A 17,811-nucleotide genomic window follows, 5' to 3' on the forward strand; every position below is an offset into this window, starting at 1 on the left:
ATAGACCTCAAAGTATCTTTCAGTACCTTAAGGGAGCTGGAGAGGGACATTTTACATGAGCAGGTAGTGATAGGACAAGAGGGAATGGCTTTAAACTGAAAGAGAGTAGGTTCAGATTAGATATTAGGAAAAAATTCTTTACTATGAAGGTGGTGAGGCACTGGAACAGGTTGCCCAGAGAAGTTCTGGACTCCCCATTCCCAGAGGTGTTCAAGACCAGGCTGGATTGGGCTCTGAGTAACCTGGTCTAATGGAAGGTGACCCCACTCAGGGCAGGTGAGTTAGACTAGGTATCTTTAAAGTCCCTTCCAACCCAAACCATGTTGTGGGTTTGCTCTGGGCTAATTTTTTCTCATCCTCCACACAATTGCTTTAAGTTAAGAGAAGGCTTATGCAGGCAAAAGAGATCTGATTGGGGAGAATAATATTACGATTTATTACTAGTAAGATAAAACCTAAAGAACTATATATATAACAATTCTAACTAGGCAAAAGTACTATGTATTTACAAAAATACCCCTCCCCCCTTGTATCAGTTCAGGAGAAGCAGTCTCTTTTCCATTTCTGGAGCTACAGGTCTTTTAAATAATTTTGCAGCACTTGAAAGTTCTTTTTCTATTATCTCTAGGATGACAACTCCAATTCGTTGCAGCTGAAACTGTTTCTCTTCTATGCCGACCTCAGGGCTGGGCCTACCCTGCTCCTGGGCTAAGACCAGAGGCTGGAGGTTACCAGGCTCTGTAGAGTCTTCCATGGACTGCAAGGGGACAGTTGCCTACCATGGATCTTCACCACAGGATCACAAGGGATAATGGCTTTTGAGTCCACTCCTGTTTCCTGCGAGGTCCCCTTCTCATGAGAGACAGTCCTTGATGGACCTCTCTAGCATGAGTTTATCTTCAGGTAACAGTTCTTCCATTCTGTGCTGTCCCTCAGGGTCACAAATTCAGCTGCACCAGCACGGATCCCTCACTGGGATCATAAGGTCCTACCCGGGCCATCTCGCTCCAGTGTAGACCTCTCTCTCCGTGGGCCACAGGTCTCCAGCAGGACTCTGTTTCATTTTAGGCCTTCTATGGAGTCAGATCTTCTTCATGCACTCTGCTTTGGTGTGGGCTCCTTCATGAGCCGCAGAGGGTGTCCGCTCTCCAACAATCTTCCACAGACAGCAGGGATTTTTAGTTTTCAATCTCTTTGCTGCTGAAGGGAGAGAGAGAGAGAAAGGGGGAGAGGAGGAGTTCCCCCCTTTCACGGCTTCTCTCTTCTCCAGCTGCCAGCTTTGACCGTGGAGGCTCCCTTATTTCTCTCTGCCTGGAATTTCTTCTCAGTATTTTTTGTCCAGGCAGTCTTTCTCTAAAGTTTTTTTTTTTTCTCTCTGTTACAGGAGAGAAGGGCGCCTGGCCCCCCTCGCCTGGGCCAGACTTGGCCTGGAGTGGGGGGGCGCATGCCCAGGCCCAACAGGGCCGGCTGCTACACTGGCTCTTCCATTTTCCTTCTGGCCACAACATTCTCTTCCATTTTCTTAAATACGTAATTGGCAGAGGCATTACTAAAACTTTTGATTGGCTTTTTCTCCAGAAATCCACCTGGAAAAAACTATTTTCAGCCTCGGAGGGGCCAGTCGGCAAACCTATGACAATATTCTATGTTTCTATGAAAATATTCCTTGAAATACGTGACTCCAGAGGGAGTTTGCAGAAAGGGTAGAATTTACCATGCCTAAAGGTTAGCAGTAAGTCTCTACTGAAAACTGAAAAAAAATTAAAGGCAAAATTAAAAGAGAATGTTTTATCTATAAAGTAGATGTCAGCACGCTAAACTGTACTGGAGTGTTTATATGACATTCTCTCCAATCTTTCAGGCATTTTCTCAATGCACCAAGAAAACACATGCACCAAAACAGAAAAAAGACATGAGCAAAGGGTACCTACTCCTCCCCCCTGAGCAATACAGCAAAAACCACCACAGCATATTACAGCTCACAATACATGTTTATTATTAGAGATGTTTACAGAAAAGTCTGTGAATTACTGCTAGCCTAAGATTGACAATTGGGATGGGGGGTTATGGTTTATGGCTTTGTCTTTGAATTATGTAAAAAGTCACAAAACCAATTAAAGTTTAAGGGGCTATTTCAGTCTTATTAAAAAAAGTTCAATTCACAGATAAAGAGGAAGGTTCTTTCACTAATAATTTAGTAACTACGACCAAATAGGGTGTAAAACTTGGCAGGGTTTTTGCCGCACACACATCTTTCTCCACGCTGGAGTTCACGGAGAGGCTGGAAAGGTATGCAGAGGCTTTTTGCTCCCATGGAAGGGGCACCAGGCTCAAGATCTTGATCCCTGAAATAAAAGTATATCCATAAATAAATACTTTTGTTAAAAAAACAGAGGTGCAATAAAGTGTATTATACATAGAATCTTAAAATCACAGTAATCTGAAAGTTCCAGAACCAGGGGAAGTAAATATATTGAATTAAGCAAGACTGTAAGAGTCAAAGCCAAGAACTGTATGTAAGTGTTACACCCAGAGGCATCTTCCATTTCTGTTTTGTATCCAAAACATCCTGATTTTGATCTTGGTAGATACTTCCCAGTTCAGTTACACTTAGTTATATTTTACCTGGCAGTGGTCTTCTTGATCCAGTCCTCACACTCAATTTCCCCACAAAAAGGGATTTGTACAATCTGAAGGGAAGAGAGGAGGGGAGAAAAAAAACCCAACAGTTATACATCTAAAAAAATCATCTTTGTCTGTGGAAGATTCATAAACCTCCAGATCTCATATACATTCAAATTGGGAAAAGTTCCAATTGTTACAGCTAAATTTTAATAGCTCTTTTTCATCAGAGAAATAGATAAGCACAGTCATCCCTCCTAGTGCAGCATGGACAAACCTACCCAAACCCAAAGTAGCATTTAAATTTAAATAATTTTTTTTTTACCCAATACACTGTTTTCTCCTGAAATGTTCTGGGTTTTTTCATTCAGGAAAAGTTTCATATTTTCAAACTGCAGAACAAATGTTTGCTTACACACTGCAAGACAGTGCCCTCCTAACAAAGTTTCCATTTTAATTCCGTTACTATGAATTTTCGTTTTTTTCTGAGCAAGACAAGGACATACATATTTTAAGAAAACAGAATTGCCCAAACCACATTTTTCTTGGGAGTGTGGGAGTGCTTCCCTACTGTTTCCTTCAGTTAGCTTGACTGAAGAAAATCAGGAAAGTAAAGTTGAAATGATAATGTTATACAGTCCTCTCAGTACTACTCTTATATATTGCAGCAAATCTTTTTTCCCAAGTGTTATATTCAGTTTTACTTCTTTTTGCTTTCATTTTTACTGGACTTTCACAGAGAACATTCAGTTTGCTAGTAAGAAGTAGCATTACTCTTAAAAAGACATCCCCCCAGCTGTTTGAACACTCACGTAATGCTGATAGCTGAGGGCAACACCAGCTACTAAATTCAGCCTTCAGGGTCTCATTTTAATTCTATCCAAACTGTGAATAAGGTTTATTCACTGAGTATTTCTTTCACCAAACTTACATTCTTACTGCAAAATTCTGAATTTGCCATTAACTGGTGTATACACCTTTATTAGACTTCACTTTATAGCTTCCCTTTCTTGCAACTGAAAAAAGGAACTATTAACACTCTACTACAATAATCTTTTCTTAGTGAAAATCTTTTCTTAGTGAAATGAAACTGCTTAAATATCTGTGTAATTACTCTTTGAGTTTCAATTAACTTTGCATGCAACTTAAAAGAAAATAAAAACTGTCCTCATTTTTAAAGAGCTAAGAGTCTGTAATTCCACTAAGGAAAAAACAGCAATAGGAATTAAACACGGGCATGCCAGCTTACAAATTTTCCTATTAAATAGTAGTTAGTACCAACAGAATGATATAAAATCTTGTTCATACGACATACATAGATCGAGAGTGAAACAAACACAAAATGATTGTTATTATTTTTCCAATTTTTTTCAATTCAGATATGCTGATTATGGTCAAAGCATCTCACTCGGAAAGTAAAAATATCTGAAGACAGTCAATCATTATTTCAGAGTGCTTGTTTAATTCAGAGATGAAAGATATGTGATAGCACATCTTGAAATCACCACACATGAGAGCAGTAGTACTAGTTAAGTCATACTCTGCTCTGCAGAGCACAATTATTTGTTAAATAAAGACTAAAGACTTGTGTTTAGTTTTGTGGAGGAAAATAAGGCAGTACTACTATTATAGCACCCATGCACAGAATGACATTTAATACATCTGTATCCTTGGCTTCATAAGCACGCTAAATCAATCCCTCTTCTGAAGTTCATAATTTTTCCTGTAAATCTTATTCTAAATCGAATTTAAGTGCAATAGAAATGTAAGAAAATAGTGTGGTGGAAGGTCAAGCTTAACAAGGAATAACATAAAACCATTTTTGAAGTTAACAAGAGTACTTGTGAATTCTTGGCACTCGGGCATTTTTCATCACAAATTTTCAGAGTAAATCTAACTGGTACACAAAAACCCCTGATCTCTCTTTATAATACATGACCTTAATGACTTATGCTGGGGATCCTACCACTTGAACACTTTAATCTAAACACATCAACAATTTCACAAGTTGGTCTGTGACAGAATTTCAGGGTTAAAAAATTCTGTCAATGCATCCCTGAAAAAGAAACAGTAGCTCAGTTCTGTACTGAAGGCTTCATCTCCCATCTAAACTTCGATTCTTTCTCACAGATGTCTAGATCAGTGGAGCTCAATCATCCACTCGTCATCCCAAGGAGGTTTCTGACTTGCAGTAATTCTTAATGAACCCAATGGCTTCTACTCAGGGGTCATAAAGGTAAAACTTCTTTGACGTAAATAGACTGTACTTTAAACTCTTACTTGGACTTTATTATGAGACTTTATAAGTGTTTTGTCACTGTTGGCATTAGAATAATGACAGTAAGGTTATTGTAACCCGGATAAAATGTGTACATCAATCTCTCTGAAAAGCATATTCTGATAAAAACATCACATTTTATATGCAAATTACAAAACTGCAGCATTGTAAGTCACTTCAAGACCCTCTGTCACCTGTGGCATAGGACTACATTTTGAACAGTGGTAACATGAACACTGTATTCAGTAAATACCATATTTTAGCAAGAGAAGAAAGCAGCATGTATCGCAAATTTTGGGAAAGGCAATTTATTTTTGTGCATCTTTACAGGAGAGGCCTCACTTGCTTGTAAGGGGGGAGTCCTACAAAAACGACAGTAGTATTTATATATAATCTTTGAAATTCCTAGCCCCTGATTATTTGTAAGGGATAGAAAGTATGTGGAGGCACAGGATTAGAAGTAGTAAATTTCCTTACCTTTCCTGAATCAAGTTCTTTTTGAAAGTCCTCCATATTATTGGCCACCACCATATGACTTTTTAGGTCCTCAGATGCTCTAAAAAAAGGAAAAAAAAATTCAGTCAGTGCAGATTCATGCACATAACGTCACTGGCCAAATTAAGTTTTCAGAGTCAGTCAAAACAAAAAGTTACAAGAAGAGTTATGGATTCATCAGTCTTTCTAATGAGTTTATGTCTTTCTACTGCTTCTCAAAGTGATAAAATTTTGATTAATTGCTGATGGAGTATTCTCCAAGTTGCTGCACTTTTCACCGTGTTAATTCACACTGTTGTGCATGCCAGTTCAACATTGAGCAGGTGTAGACAGAAATAAATATTACAGATGTAAATTTTTCTTTTTAAATTATGTTCTAAATCACAAAATGCTTTTTAACTAGGTAAGAATATTCTGCTTGTAAACAACTTTGATAAGGACAGAAGGAAGTAGAAAAACTCATCTGCCACAATGCTGTAAAACAGCACCCTGTTCTTTCCAGTGCAGTTATGAACAACAATTTGCAGTGACAGACACGTGAAGGATTCTGGCACAAGCTCTAAGGGCAAATAACAGTTCCCATTTTATTGCTTACAAGGAAACAATCCTATGGAAGTCAATAGGGCCTTAAAATACACTTCTGAACATAGAATTTCAACTACTGAAGTTTCTTGGACACTACCATGAACGGTGACTCCGTTACTTTGCTGGGCATCCTGTTCCAATGCTTGACCACCCCCTCAGTGAAGAAACTTTCCCAACATGCAGTCTAAACCTCCTCCACTTCAACTTGAGACTATTTCCTCTTATCCTCACTTGTTACCTGGTAGAAGAGACCGACCCACACCCAGCTACAACCTCCTTTCAGGTAGCTGTAGAGAGTGATAAGGTCTCCCCTCAACCTCCTTTTCACCAGGCTGAACACCCCCAGCTCCCTCAGCCGCTCCTCATAAGACCTGTACTCGAGACCCTTCACCAGCTTAGTTGGCCTTCTCTGAGCAGCATTATGTCATTGGGACGTTACTGCTTCATGAACTACTTATGGTGTATTTGTTTATTAATACTTCACATGAATTCACAAAACTATTTTTTAAAATAGGTTCACAAGAACAACAGGAAACTTCTATCTTAAACTGAAGAAGTTTAAGAGGCAGAAGAATTACATCACAAACAGGAAGATGTGCCTAACCTGCCTTTCTCCACAGATAAACCAACAACATAAGAAATTCTTCTGACAGGTAAAGTGCATCTGTGATTAGCACAGCCATTCACTTTGCCTCTCAATTTACCTGCTGTAAAGGTTAGCATGGATCTCCTCCAAAATCTGCTTTAGTTTTTCTTCTGCTTCATGTTCAGGTAAGGTCAGCTTCTGTCCTGTGTCTCTTCTAACAGCTACAAACTGCTGGCTCTTCATGTCTCGTGGTCCCACTTCAACCCTGACTGGAACACCCTTCATGAAAAAAAATTAGAAGTTATGATAAAGAGCTAATTTTCAGAAGAGTTCATTTTCTCTCTCTCTCTCTCTGTGGGTAATTTTTTTGTTTTTAAGCCCAGTCTTAACATGGAATCACTTTACACATTCAGGTTTCCTTGGGAAAAAAAAAAAAAAACACCATATATTCCACAGCTTTTATGTATTTCTGTCTTTCCCATCCACACTCTCTTCACTTGGGCATTACTTTGCTTCAATAGCTTCGAGACTGCATTGGTGGCAAGATTAAAATAATATTGAAAAACAGCTGATACTGCTCTAAGACAGTTATCCCAGATATTGCAAATCAGATTTTTGAAGTCTGAACGATTAAGACTTACTATAGTAATTAAGTTCTTGTCATCCATTTTTAGTTCTGTTTTCACAGACCACTTTCAACTGTATTAACAGCAAATAGCAATAGCCCTAATATCAACAGTAATTGCACAGAACATTTCACTACAAACAGATAATTATCTTAGTAAAGCTTTTATGCTTCATAAACTTTGGTCATAGAACCATATATACCATCAGATAAAAAGAGTCTCCATTTAACTAATCAGTAAAGAGTCCACAGACTATAACTTACATATTAGGATATGGAGAAAGTATCACAATCTGTACACATTTCTTCACAGGAAATGAAGAAAGTAAATGCAAATGCATTTTGGGGCATTCTTCCCCCCCTCCCCCAAAGGGGAAATTGAATCATTAAACTTATAAGCTAAAATCATTCAAGAGGTGAACAGGAGAATCAAAACATATACCCAAGCTTTTTATATGTGCTCTGGAATCTCTTCAAGTTTACAGCTTCCAAATGATTCCCTACACTTCCCCTGCCCGCCCCTCTTATTTATGTAAAAAGGCAAATAATGTAGTAAAATCTAATTGAAGGGTGAAATATCTACTCTTACTACAAAGCTACATAAAAAGCTATTCAGAAATGTTATTAAAAAGGAATTTAAACAGAACATTCTAGTTTATGACACAAAAAGCTGTCTCCATAATTAAAACTTACAGGAGAGTATTTGGTACTTTCAATTGTAACACTACCTTCCAGTGAAACATGAATGTCTAATAGTCTCTCAGGAAAATTTCCAGAGAAAGCAACAGATTTGATATCAGACATCAAAAAAGGAGTACCAATAACTTGGTCCGTTTAGGAAATAACATTAGAAGTCTGCTCAGCTGAAAAGTTTTATTCCAGCACCTGTGTAATTTTTACCTTATGAAATTCCTTATACACTCAATAAAATCAGTGTACTGTGCCTGCAATGAGCCTGAAGATGCAGTTGATGTATCATGTTGGACACATTAGAAGATTTTATAAAAAACATCAAGTTTGCCTCATGCCATGCCTCTTTGATAAACCTAATTTAATTTATAAAGTCTTCCAAAATAGATTTATGGTATTAGAAATCCATTTAAAAAAAAAAAGTTACACAAAGGGAAGAGAACTTGAACAAAACAGGAACTTTGAACAACGTGGACAACTTCTGTCCTCTTACACTAACGATTAATATATCAAAACTAACTTCAGATTCAGAACAAAAATACAATATCCCATAACATCACTCAACACATGTCACTGTTTCATTCTGCTAACTAATTTTGGTTTTTAAAAGCCTCTTATATTTGAAGAAGCAGAACTATTCCTCTCAACTCCTCTGTGAGGGGAACATGGCAATTTTGAAAAAAAAACACCTGCTACTTTCTTTGCTGATGCAGTGCAGGTCTGTCTTCTCTGTTCCACTGTGGGCATAGACAGCACTGTTTTGAGCCTGGAGACACTTAAGTACTAGTACAAATTTTCAAACATGCAACTAATTTATAATATTAATTTAATGACATGTAAATCCTCGCAAACAGAACAAGTCTCAGAAAATAGCTTTTCTTCATTTATTAATGATCACTGATTATCTTCATTTAGAGAAAATATTTACCTACAGAATACAAGGCATATGTAACATATCTCCTACATACTTCCCACACAAAGGCTGCAAAACACCTCCTGGAAAGAAATATACCTTAAGTTCCCAGTGGTTGAACTTCCAGCCAGGTGAGTAGTTGTCTCGTAAATCAGCCCGGACACGGATTTTCGCGCTAAGCAGCCTACTACAATACTCGTTACACTTCTTCAGCAGAGCCCCTCTGTCCTCTTCAGAAAGGGAATTTGTGATGCCACAGGGAATAATTACAACCTGCAATAAAACATGACATGTACTTTATTTTATAAAAAAATTAGCTCCTAGTTATTATAAAAATTAAAACCAATATTGTGGCTCTATATTCCAGTAATTTCTTTCAAGTTCTCAGAAAAAAACGGTGCATTTCCCTTTTCACACTAATGATACAGAAAACATTATTTTAAATGGATGGACTATCAAAGGGAATTTGTCCACTGTAAATTCCCTGATGGCTTGTACTAAACTTTACACAGTACATTCTGTAATTAGTTCCTATCCCAGGATAGGGCAGTTTTCCAGCTGCCCAAAATGAAATGCTCCTGGATTACAAGACAAGGAAGGAAACAAAATGGTAGTTTAGGGCATTTTTACACACCTGAATACAGGCTACACGAGGTGGGAGTACCAATCCCATGTTATCTCCATGAATCATTGTCATTACGCCGATAGTTCGAGTTGTAAGGCCCCAGGAATTCTGATAAGCAAACTGCTTTTCTCCTGGTTTCTTGGGATCTTCAAATACAATTTCAAACATCTTTGAGAAATTCTGCCCCAGATGATGTGATGTTGCTCCCTGAAATGGATGCACACAGAAAATTCCACTCAATGGAAAGTTAAGTCTATCAAGCATTGGTTTAAAGTTTTCACCTTACTGTATTCTCTAGAAAAAAATATTTTAATAGATAAATACCTGGATAGCTCTTCCACTGGCAGATATAAATGCCTCTAAAGTGGTTGTATAATCACCCCCAGCAAATTTCTCCTTCTCTGTCTTCCTTCCTTTCACAACAGGTATTGCGAGGAGATCTTCATACACTTGAGCATACAGATCAAGTATCTGCAACACCTATGAAGAATGGACTCTCTTAAGAATTACTCATTATTTTGCATTTGTTACATCATGAAATAGTTTTACATGACAGAGTTTGAAATCTTAAAAATTTAACATTTTCTCAAGACTGTATTTAAAAACTGATATTTCTTCAATTACTTTAATATTTGCATGTTATTTTCTATGAATCAAATAGCAACAACTATAAATCATCATAGAAAACAAGAAGAGTTACATCAGAAATGCCAATCCAATGGTTATACTGTCTTCTAGTTTTCACCTCAGAGTCTGAACATCTGATAAATAAAGATATGTCATGACACTCAATGAAACAGCTGCCTTGTGGGCAAAGAAAATGTTACAACTTGCAGCATAACATGTGAACACATTACTTAGATTTTTATAGAAAATAATTTTTAAGGATAGCACTCTATTTATCAGTCTTCAAACTCCCCATATTGTTTGTAGGACTAAAGCTTCAGACATGGGTTGCATTTGAGAAAAAAATGGGTTCTGGTGTACTTTGCATTTTTAGGGCTCCAAAGAGAGATTTCTGTAAGAACACAGTAAAAGATCTGTGGAATGAGATAACTTCCTGAAAGCAAAAGCACCAGCGCATTTGTTTTTTACCTCCTCTGCTGCTTCTTCATATGTTGCAAAGGCTGTATGACCCTCTTGCCAAAGGAACTCACGAGTGCGCAGGAAGGGTTGGGGATGTTTGAACTCCCAGCGCTGGAGGGGTAGAAATAAAAAAAAAATTGAGCACTGTGATTAACACTGAAGTGTCAAATTATTGTTAAAAATAATGATTATAAGCAAGTGCTAGAAATTCTCAATAAAGATAAAAAGTCAACTATACACAGATTTCTATTTAATATAATCAACAACATATATTGAGGAAGAAGGTTTTATTAGAAACAGTAAGAAAAATGAATCACATAAAGGATATTAATACTTTTCTCTTGAAATACGTGCTGTGATCAGTATCACCACGCCAAGTCCACATAAAATAATTCTCCTGAAGTGTACTTATGATAACATAATCATAATAATGCTACCCAGAAATCATGTACACACATACCACAACACTGCACCACTGATTCAGCTTGATAGGAAGATCCCTGTGTGACTGCACCCACTTGGCATAGGAAGGATACATGACTGTAAAAAGAAAGCAGCTTTGAGTCTCTGCACAAAACAGACATTTATGTCAGACCTTTCCTTTTAATACATACAAACTTAACATTCTCTGCTGTTGTGAAGTATGTTTTTATGTTTAATTTCCTTTAAAATACATTTTTTGTCCTAAGACATAATATTGTCAAAGAAGTACTTTTCTCTTCATCCTGAATCTCTGCAAAATTGCTTGCTTGCTGCTGGTTAAAGTACAACCCAAAGCTTATTATTTAATGACACCAATTTTGAGTCACTGCCTTACAATATGCAAATACATCTGAGTTCACAAATAGGAATTCACTGACCTCACGATTTCAGGATGCCTTTCTAGACCTGACTCAAGTAGGAAGTCATTCAGCCTCAGGTTTTAAAATGCTTGCTTAAATTACTCAGAGGACATTTTAGTAAAGGCTCATTTCACAATTATAGTCAAAATACATGCAAAACTGGAGTGAATTATCAGTTAAAGAATTCTTCTTACAAACATCAAAAAATCAAATATGTTTTTCAGACAAAGCAAGCCAGTCTCCAGAATATTAATGAAAAAAATTCCTATACTGTGCATTTCCTTAAAAAGTCTCTTTAAGGGAATGTGTAGTTGTGAGAGTTCCCAGAAGCATTAGGAAAATGAGGAAATTTTTATAAGGAATTACAGAAAACATTTTAAAAAATGGGGTTTTCCACTTTTCAAAAGGGACTCTCGTCTATCAGCTACCCTCTACCTGTAAACTGCTTTCTTTACAGTCAAACTACATGAAAAGAGGCTTACCTGTTTCACTAGTGGGACGTATAGCAATTGGTTCAGCCAGTTCTGTTTTCCCAGATCTTGTGACCCAGGCAACCTAAAAGGATGAAAGGAAACAAAACAAAACAAAAACAAGTTTGGAAAAAAAAAAACCAAAACACAACCCAAACCCAACTTTCATACTCAGCTGCAGACTAAGTGGCTGAGTTTTCTTATAGTCAGATTAAAACAAATTTCTGAAGCGTACCTCAGGAGCAAAGTCAGCAATGTGCGACTTCTCTGTCTCTAAGGCAGCCTGGGACACAAACATGGGGAAGTAACAGTTTTCCACTCCAAGTTTCTTGATCTCTGCATCGAAGAAGTCTCTGATAGCTTCCCAAATAGAGTGAGCCCAAGGACGGAGAACATAACAGCCACTCACATCATAGTATTCAATCATCTCTGCTTTTGTGATCACCTTTCAAAAGATTATTTCGATACCGAAGTTTCAGTTTATACACAAAGAATATTCAGTAATTCAAGTGTGTGGCACGCAGTTTAAGAGAAGTCTCCTATTTAAAAGTTTTTGTGCTCAGAAAGTGAGCAACTAAGATACACTTTAAGATGCTTGTGTTCTCTAGAGAAAGTTATTCAGGAACATTAAGTTTAATAATAGATCTGAATAATGTTAACACTTAACTAAAACTGAGTTCCATGAACCCAAGTAAGAGATTATAGCTAACTTCCAGGAACCAAAAAACTGCACTTTTGTAAGAAATGTCTCTAGTTCATGTCTGAAAAGATTTTTATTCCTTATGCAAAAATTATACTACTGAGAGACAATGTACACCACTGATACCTAGTTACAATCTCTCATAAGACTAATCTAAACTCATCATTTCTCCTCTGGTTTTTTTGAAACTCATTCAGTATCAACAGATTCTAACTTTTGAGCTAAAATAAAATTCCCAAGTCTGTGAAATTCCTATCATTTCACTGAAGTTTTGCACTCTTAATGGAAAGAGGAATTCAGGTATGAATTAAGAAAATCATATATATTTATTATATATATGGAGTGGGGTGGTTGACACTCTTCCTTTTTACAGCTTCCTAAATTTATTTAGCTTTTTAATACAGGCACTTTTATTTAGACCATGATAGCAATGTAAGACATACAAAAGTACTTTTCTGTGTATTAAAACCAAAACCAAACTCCATAAATGTAAGATATAAATCCAAAACAGAAATTGATTTATAACAGAATGAAATAATTAATTTAAACTGATGTGCACTCACCTGAGAGAACCACTCTGAAAGATTTTCTTCTTTTTTAACTTCTAGACCCAACCTATGGTATTAGAAAAGAAGTAGATTGGTGCTGTACATCATTTACCAGTGAAATTTATCCTAATCCTTTTTTTTTTTTTGGGGGGGGGGGGTGTGGAGGGACAGAAAAAGAAGGTCATGGACCAGAATATTTTAATTTTACTTTATAAAGCTAACTTTTGGCTGGTAGGAATTGCTAGTATTTCCTTACCTTGCCTAACAAGAATATTTAATAAAACCAGCTCCGTTTCTTTACTACTGTTTGAACTCTTCTAATTCTCACCATGGTTGTATCAAAGAACCTCACAATTATGCATTAAAAAACCCAATCTCCTCCAGTAAGAACTTAAGACTAACCAGACCTGTGTGTAAGCTGGTTTACTCTTTATTTTAAAACTTCTTACCTAGTTGGTGGCTACAATTTCAGGAAGATATGCAACTTGAGTTTACCATTTATGTGCATGTCAGTCACACTGTTCAAGATAGAAAACTGACCCTACCATCAAAATACAGATAACCAATAAAACTACAAGATTCTAAAGAGAGTTAAACTCACCAAACTCAAATGACAGCGGGTAAAGTTTTAATATTTTTACAAACACAGAAGTTTTAAGGGTGAAAAATACATTTTTCTGGCATAATTTTTATACAAAATACCTCTAACATGTGATTTATGTATATGGAACAGGAAATACATAGTGATGTATAATACATCCTGTAGAAAGACCTCTAAATTTTCAGGATGGAAGCAGGAGAGGGAATGCATAGCAATCATCACTGAAAAGTTCCACCACTCCCAGCAGCAGTGCCTTGGCTCTGGGTTGGGCTATACTTTTCAAGGTCCTGACAAAAAATATTCTGGAATCCCTGGTACAGTGAAATAAGTATAAGAGTTTGTGGTTTTTTTTGCCAGAGATTATACTGAGCAAGACACAGCAGCACAATTGTAGAAGCAAATAATGAAGCAAAGCAATTTCTCAGTGACAGTAACAATGCAGGATGCTGAGGCGCAACTGACATGAAATAAACTTTAGTAACTTGCTTTTGGCTTAATCCTAACTATGAACACAGTTATTTTGCAAATACCCACATTTTTCAGTGAAGTGAGACACTTGTGGAACTCTAAATCTGAATAGAGGTAAACAGCTGAAGTTTCTATCAAATAAGATTAAAGACTGCATCTTTACCTTGTTTGTTTCTTGGGGCCTTGACCCTCTCCTGATCCATCTGAGGAACGCTCATTACCACTCTGTCCTTGCAAAGGTTCTTTTTTAGGGCCATCATTTTGCTTCTGTTGCTTACTCTGCTTTTCAGACTTGTTCTCTTTCTCTTTCTTCTTCTTGTCTTTGTCATCTACACCACTAGCAGAAACTGGTTTATAGTCAACTCCTGCAACAGACTTATACTGGGCCTTCAACTGAAGAAGCTCCTTAACAGCTACATCTATCTTTTCCTTGTAGAGGGGAAAAAGAAAGAAAAAAAAAGACATTTATAGAGAAATCACAAAAATAACATGGCTCTAGTCCCCCCAAAGAAACAACCTATATATGCCATCAAGGACATTTATGGAGTGTTGAGGTAAAAATCCACAAAAGCCAGTAACTAACTTTCATGTGTTAACATTTTAAGGACTATATCTGACAGGACTGATTTTAAAAGCCTGTTTCAGATCTCACAATTCAAATGCTACCTATTCTAAATGTACAATTCTAATTCCCATAATCACGCTAAATTTTGAATAGATTTTTAGATTTAAATACATATATCACATTTTTATATTACAGTATGCATGTTCTTACCTTATCTGCCTTTTCTGCTTTCAATTTCCTAACTTCATCTCCTTGAAGAGCTACTTTGCTAAACAAGGCTTTAGCTTCAGGAGTGTCTGGACCACTGGGTACTGTGTTTGATGCTGGAGGCAAAGCCCCTTGAGCTGCTGGTGGATGTCCTGGCTTGTACTCCTGCCCAGTCTTTTCCTTGTAGTCAGCTTTTAGAGAGAGAAGGAGTTTTACTGCTTCATCTATTTGATCCTACGTAGGGGTAAAAAGAGCAAGATGTATTGGTGAGAATTAAAGAGAACTGACAAGAAGTGTTGATTTTCAGGCTATGAAAATAAAATTTCCACTTAGCAATAAACAGTGCTTTATAACAAGTGGAGGACTCAAGTAATAGCTCTTCCCCAAGCAACAGGCGTGTGTTTGAGAGTTGTCACATTATACAAGAATATTCCCACAGCCCATATGGCCAGCATTAACCTGTTAAAAACTGCAGCAGAACTTACACTAAAATATACAATAAATCTCTTTCAGAAAAGATCTTTAAAAAAACACAGCAAAAAAATCCCAAGAAAACCAATCATCACTGATGATGTTTTGTCAAGTTTAGAACAGTCTTGCTATTGCAGCACACTAGATAATTCTATAGTCACTTGTCTCAAATACAGCAAGAAAAAGTAAAATATATTAAAAACTTCTGCAAGGTTGGCATCTGCCATGCTTGTGCCTATTCACCTAGATATGAGAGGTTAAGTTTGACTTTCTACACCTCAGAGTTAAGAAAGTAACCAGCATCAGAATAGTCTTGTCTGGCCTTATCAGACCATGCATGACCTGGACATTGGGGAGTTTGAACATTTCTTCGTAAAAGACTTCCTCCCAGTGGCAAAATGTGGTAAGAATTACAATTGTTTACTCTCACGTGACTATTATACCTTGGAAGCTTTCTCTGCTTTGAGCCTGCGTACCACTTCCCCTTGCTGAGCTACAGTATCATAAAGTGCTTTGCCATCCACTAAGCTACAGGTTGCCAAGTTACTGCAGCATACAGAAGATGGAAGTGCAGTAGAAGATATACAAGGAGGAGCTGAAGGTGGATTTCCAGGCTTGTACTCTTGACCTGTCTTTTGTTTATATTCTGCTTTTAGGCTTAAAAGAATTTTCACAGCCTCATCTATTTTTTCCTGAAGCAAGAAAGAAGAAACAGCAGTTACAGGTAAAGGTAGAAATAACAGAGATGTAACACAATAGCTGAGATAACACAATCTTTACTAGAATGGCACTAACACAGCTGTTGTAATAAAACTTCTAGAGCTACCTTGTTAGTATAAGTTGCCATTATTGAGTTTTGTGGTAAAACTTTTTAGCCAGAACTCTTACAAGTCGTACATCAAAAGACTGAATCAGGCAGTATAAGTAAGGGCTGATTTCTGTGCCACGAAAGCCACCCTCAGGTGGCTGAGACCCCTCCAGTTACAGCAGTCCATGAGTTGTACACTGGAGAACGGCAGCAAATACTCGGACTCTGAATAAAGAATGGTTCTTTGGTTACAGTCCAATAAGTCCCTAATTTGTTATCACCATTCTGGCTTCAAGTTACAGCCTTTTTCAAGTTACCGCCTCTTTTCTGCTTCACTGATCATGTATCACTAAAAAAAGGAGTTAGTTATTTTCCATGCACTATCACAGAACTCGTGCAGTCAGCCATATCATCAGCTCAGGAGAACTCGGGAAAGCGCTTCACTGAACTTGCTTTTATTTTGCTCCTCGAGTTTCACAAAACTTGCAATTAGGTTTTAGTCTAAACTGAAGATAATGTTGCACTCAGAAGTATCCACAGCTAGTACAACTAGTGCACCTTTGAGGCTTTCTCTGATTTAAGCCTGCGGACCACTTCGCCTTGCTCAGCTATTTTGTTGTACAAAGACTTGCTGTCTACTGGACACGGGGACGGAAGAGTAGAAACAGGAGAAGACTGAGGAGGGACAAAGACCACAGGTGGGCTTCCAGGTTTGTACTCCTGGCCTGTCTGCTGTTTATATTCTGCCTTGAGGGATAAAAGGACTTCCACAGCGGCACCTATCTCATCCTGAAAGAGAAAGGAAAGGGCAGAAAGAGGGAGGAAGAAAGATATAGAGACATAAGACTCTCAAGTTTACCATAAATACTTTCATGAAAAGACATGCAGTTTTATGCACATCTATTCAATTTTCTTAACTATTTAGAAGAGTTGTTCAGAGAAGCTTTCCCTACTACTTTCCTATTTTAACAAAGTAATTCCCACTATGTGATATACAACCCTCACTGTCCTAAGTAAAATTATAACAATAAATTAGTTTAGATTTCCCCATTTATTTAGATTTTATGGTGCCACCAAGACAGTAATGTTAACATTATTCAACGACCAGGCACTGTGTGTTATTTTCTATCTTTTCTTATTCTGCATTAGAAAGAATGGAAATACAGCTTATAGTAGCTATGTTTTCTATGCTCCATTCCAGAGAGGAAGAGGTCTCAAAAATATCTGTAGTATTTGGACATTTCCTTTCCTTTCTGATTTTGAGGTTTTGTTTTTTTAAGGTCTAAGTAGCAACAAGTCAATCCTATGAAGTCACATAATTTGACCATATTGAGTTACATATATAAATAAATGTTGCAGAGCATTTTAACCCCAAGGACTGGATCTGGATACTTAATCAAGTCATGCTGTGGGATGAATCCTGTCCACATTTCAGATCAGCAGTCTAAGAAATAGGGGAACTCACTTGTATCTTTCTGAATATTAACACAAGCTCTGTTATACACATCTAACTGAAGAAGTAAGTACTGGAAAACACGAGTCTTGATAGAACAGAGCCCAGTCCAAACAATGATCACTGGGAAAACCTGGATCCACAAGCACCCGTTCACCTCCACAGACAGAGAA

General features: G+C 37.2%; 1 protein-coding gene across 7 annotated transcripts in view; it reads right to left on the bottom strand.

Annotated features, from left to right (window-relative positions):
- Positions 1 to 1,972: 1,972 nt before the first annotated feature.
- Positions 1,973 to 17,811, bottom strand: part of EPRS (glutamyl-prolyl-tRNA synthetase) — a 39,480-nt gene continuing 23,641 nt past the window's right edge. For 3 of the 7 annotated variants that reach the window (XM_027898417.1, XM_027898416.1, XM_027898422.1), the window contains 16 exons: positions 16,744 to 16,974; positions 15,821 to 16,069; positions 14,910 to 15,140; positions 14,298 to 14,563; positions 13,081 to 13,132; positions 12,053 to 12,262; positions 11,830 to 11,902; positions 10,966 to 11,045; positions 10,515 to 10,616; positions 9,744 to 9,899; positions 9,429 to 9,626; positions 8,894 to 9,067; positions 6,685 to 6,845; positions 5,378 to 5,456; positions 2,626 to 2,690; positions 1,973 to 2,345 (listed from right to left, as the gene is read on the bottom strand). In XM_027898417.1, the coding sequence (XP_027754218.1) occupies positions 2,195 to 2,345; positions 2,626 to 2,690; positions 5,378 to 5,456; positions 6,685 to 6,845; positions 8,894 to 9,067; positions 9,429 to 9,626; positions 9,744 to 9,899; positions 10,515 to 10,616; positions 10,966 to 11,045; positions 11,830 to 11,902; positions 12,053 to 12,262; positions 13,081 to 13,132; positions 14,298 to 14,563; positions 14,910 to 15,140; positions 15,821 to 16,069; positions 16,744 to 16,974 (2,478 nt within the window). In that variant the 3' untranslated portion in view covers positions 1,973 to 2,194. The remainder of the gene's footprint in view (positions 2,346 to 2,625; positions 2,691 to 5,377; positions 5,457 to 6,684; positions 6,846 to 8,893; positions 9,068 to 9,428; positions 9,627 to 9,743; positions 9,900 to 10,514; positions 10,617 to 10,965; positions 11,046 to 11,829; positions 11,903 to 12,052; positions 12,263 to 13,080; positions 13,133 to 14,297; positions 14,564 to 14,909; positions 15,141 to 15,820; positions 16,070 to 16,743; positions 16,975 to 17,811) is intronic. The other 4 variants (XM_027898419.1, XM_027898418.1, XM_027898421.1 and 1 more) reach the window with 2 other exon arrangements.

This window comes from Empidonax traillii, unplaced genomic scaffold, assembly GCF_003031625.1.
Source record: "Empidonax traillii isolate 1590-97213 ecotype Southwest subspecies unplaced genomic scaffold, ASM303162v1 scaffold596:size394506, whole genome shotgun sequence".
In the NCBI taxonomy this organism is placed as follows: Eukaryota; Metazoa; Chordata; class Aves; order Passeriformes; family Tyrannidae; genus Empidonax; species Empidonax traillii.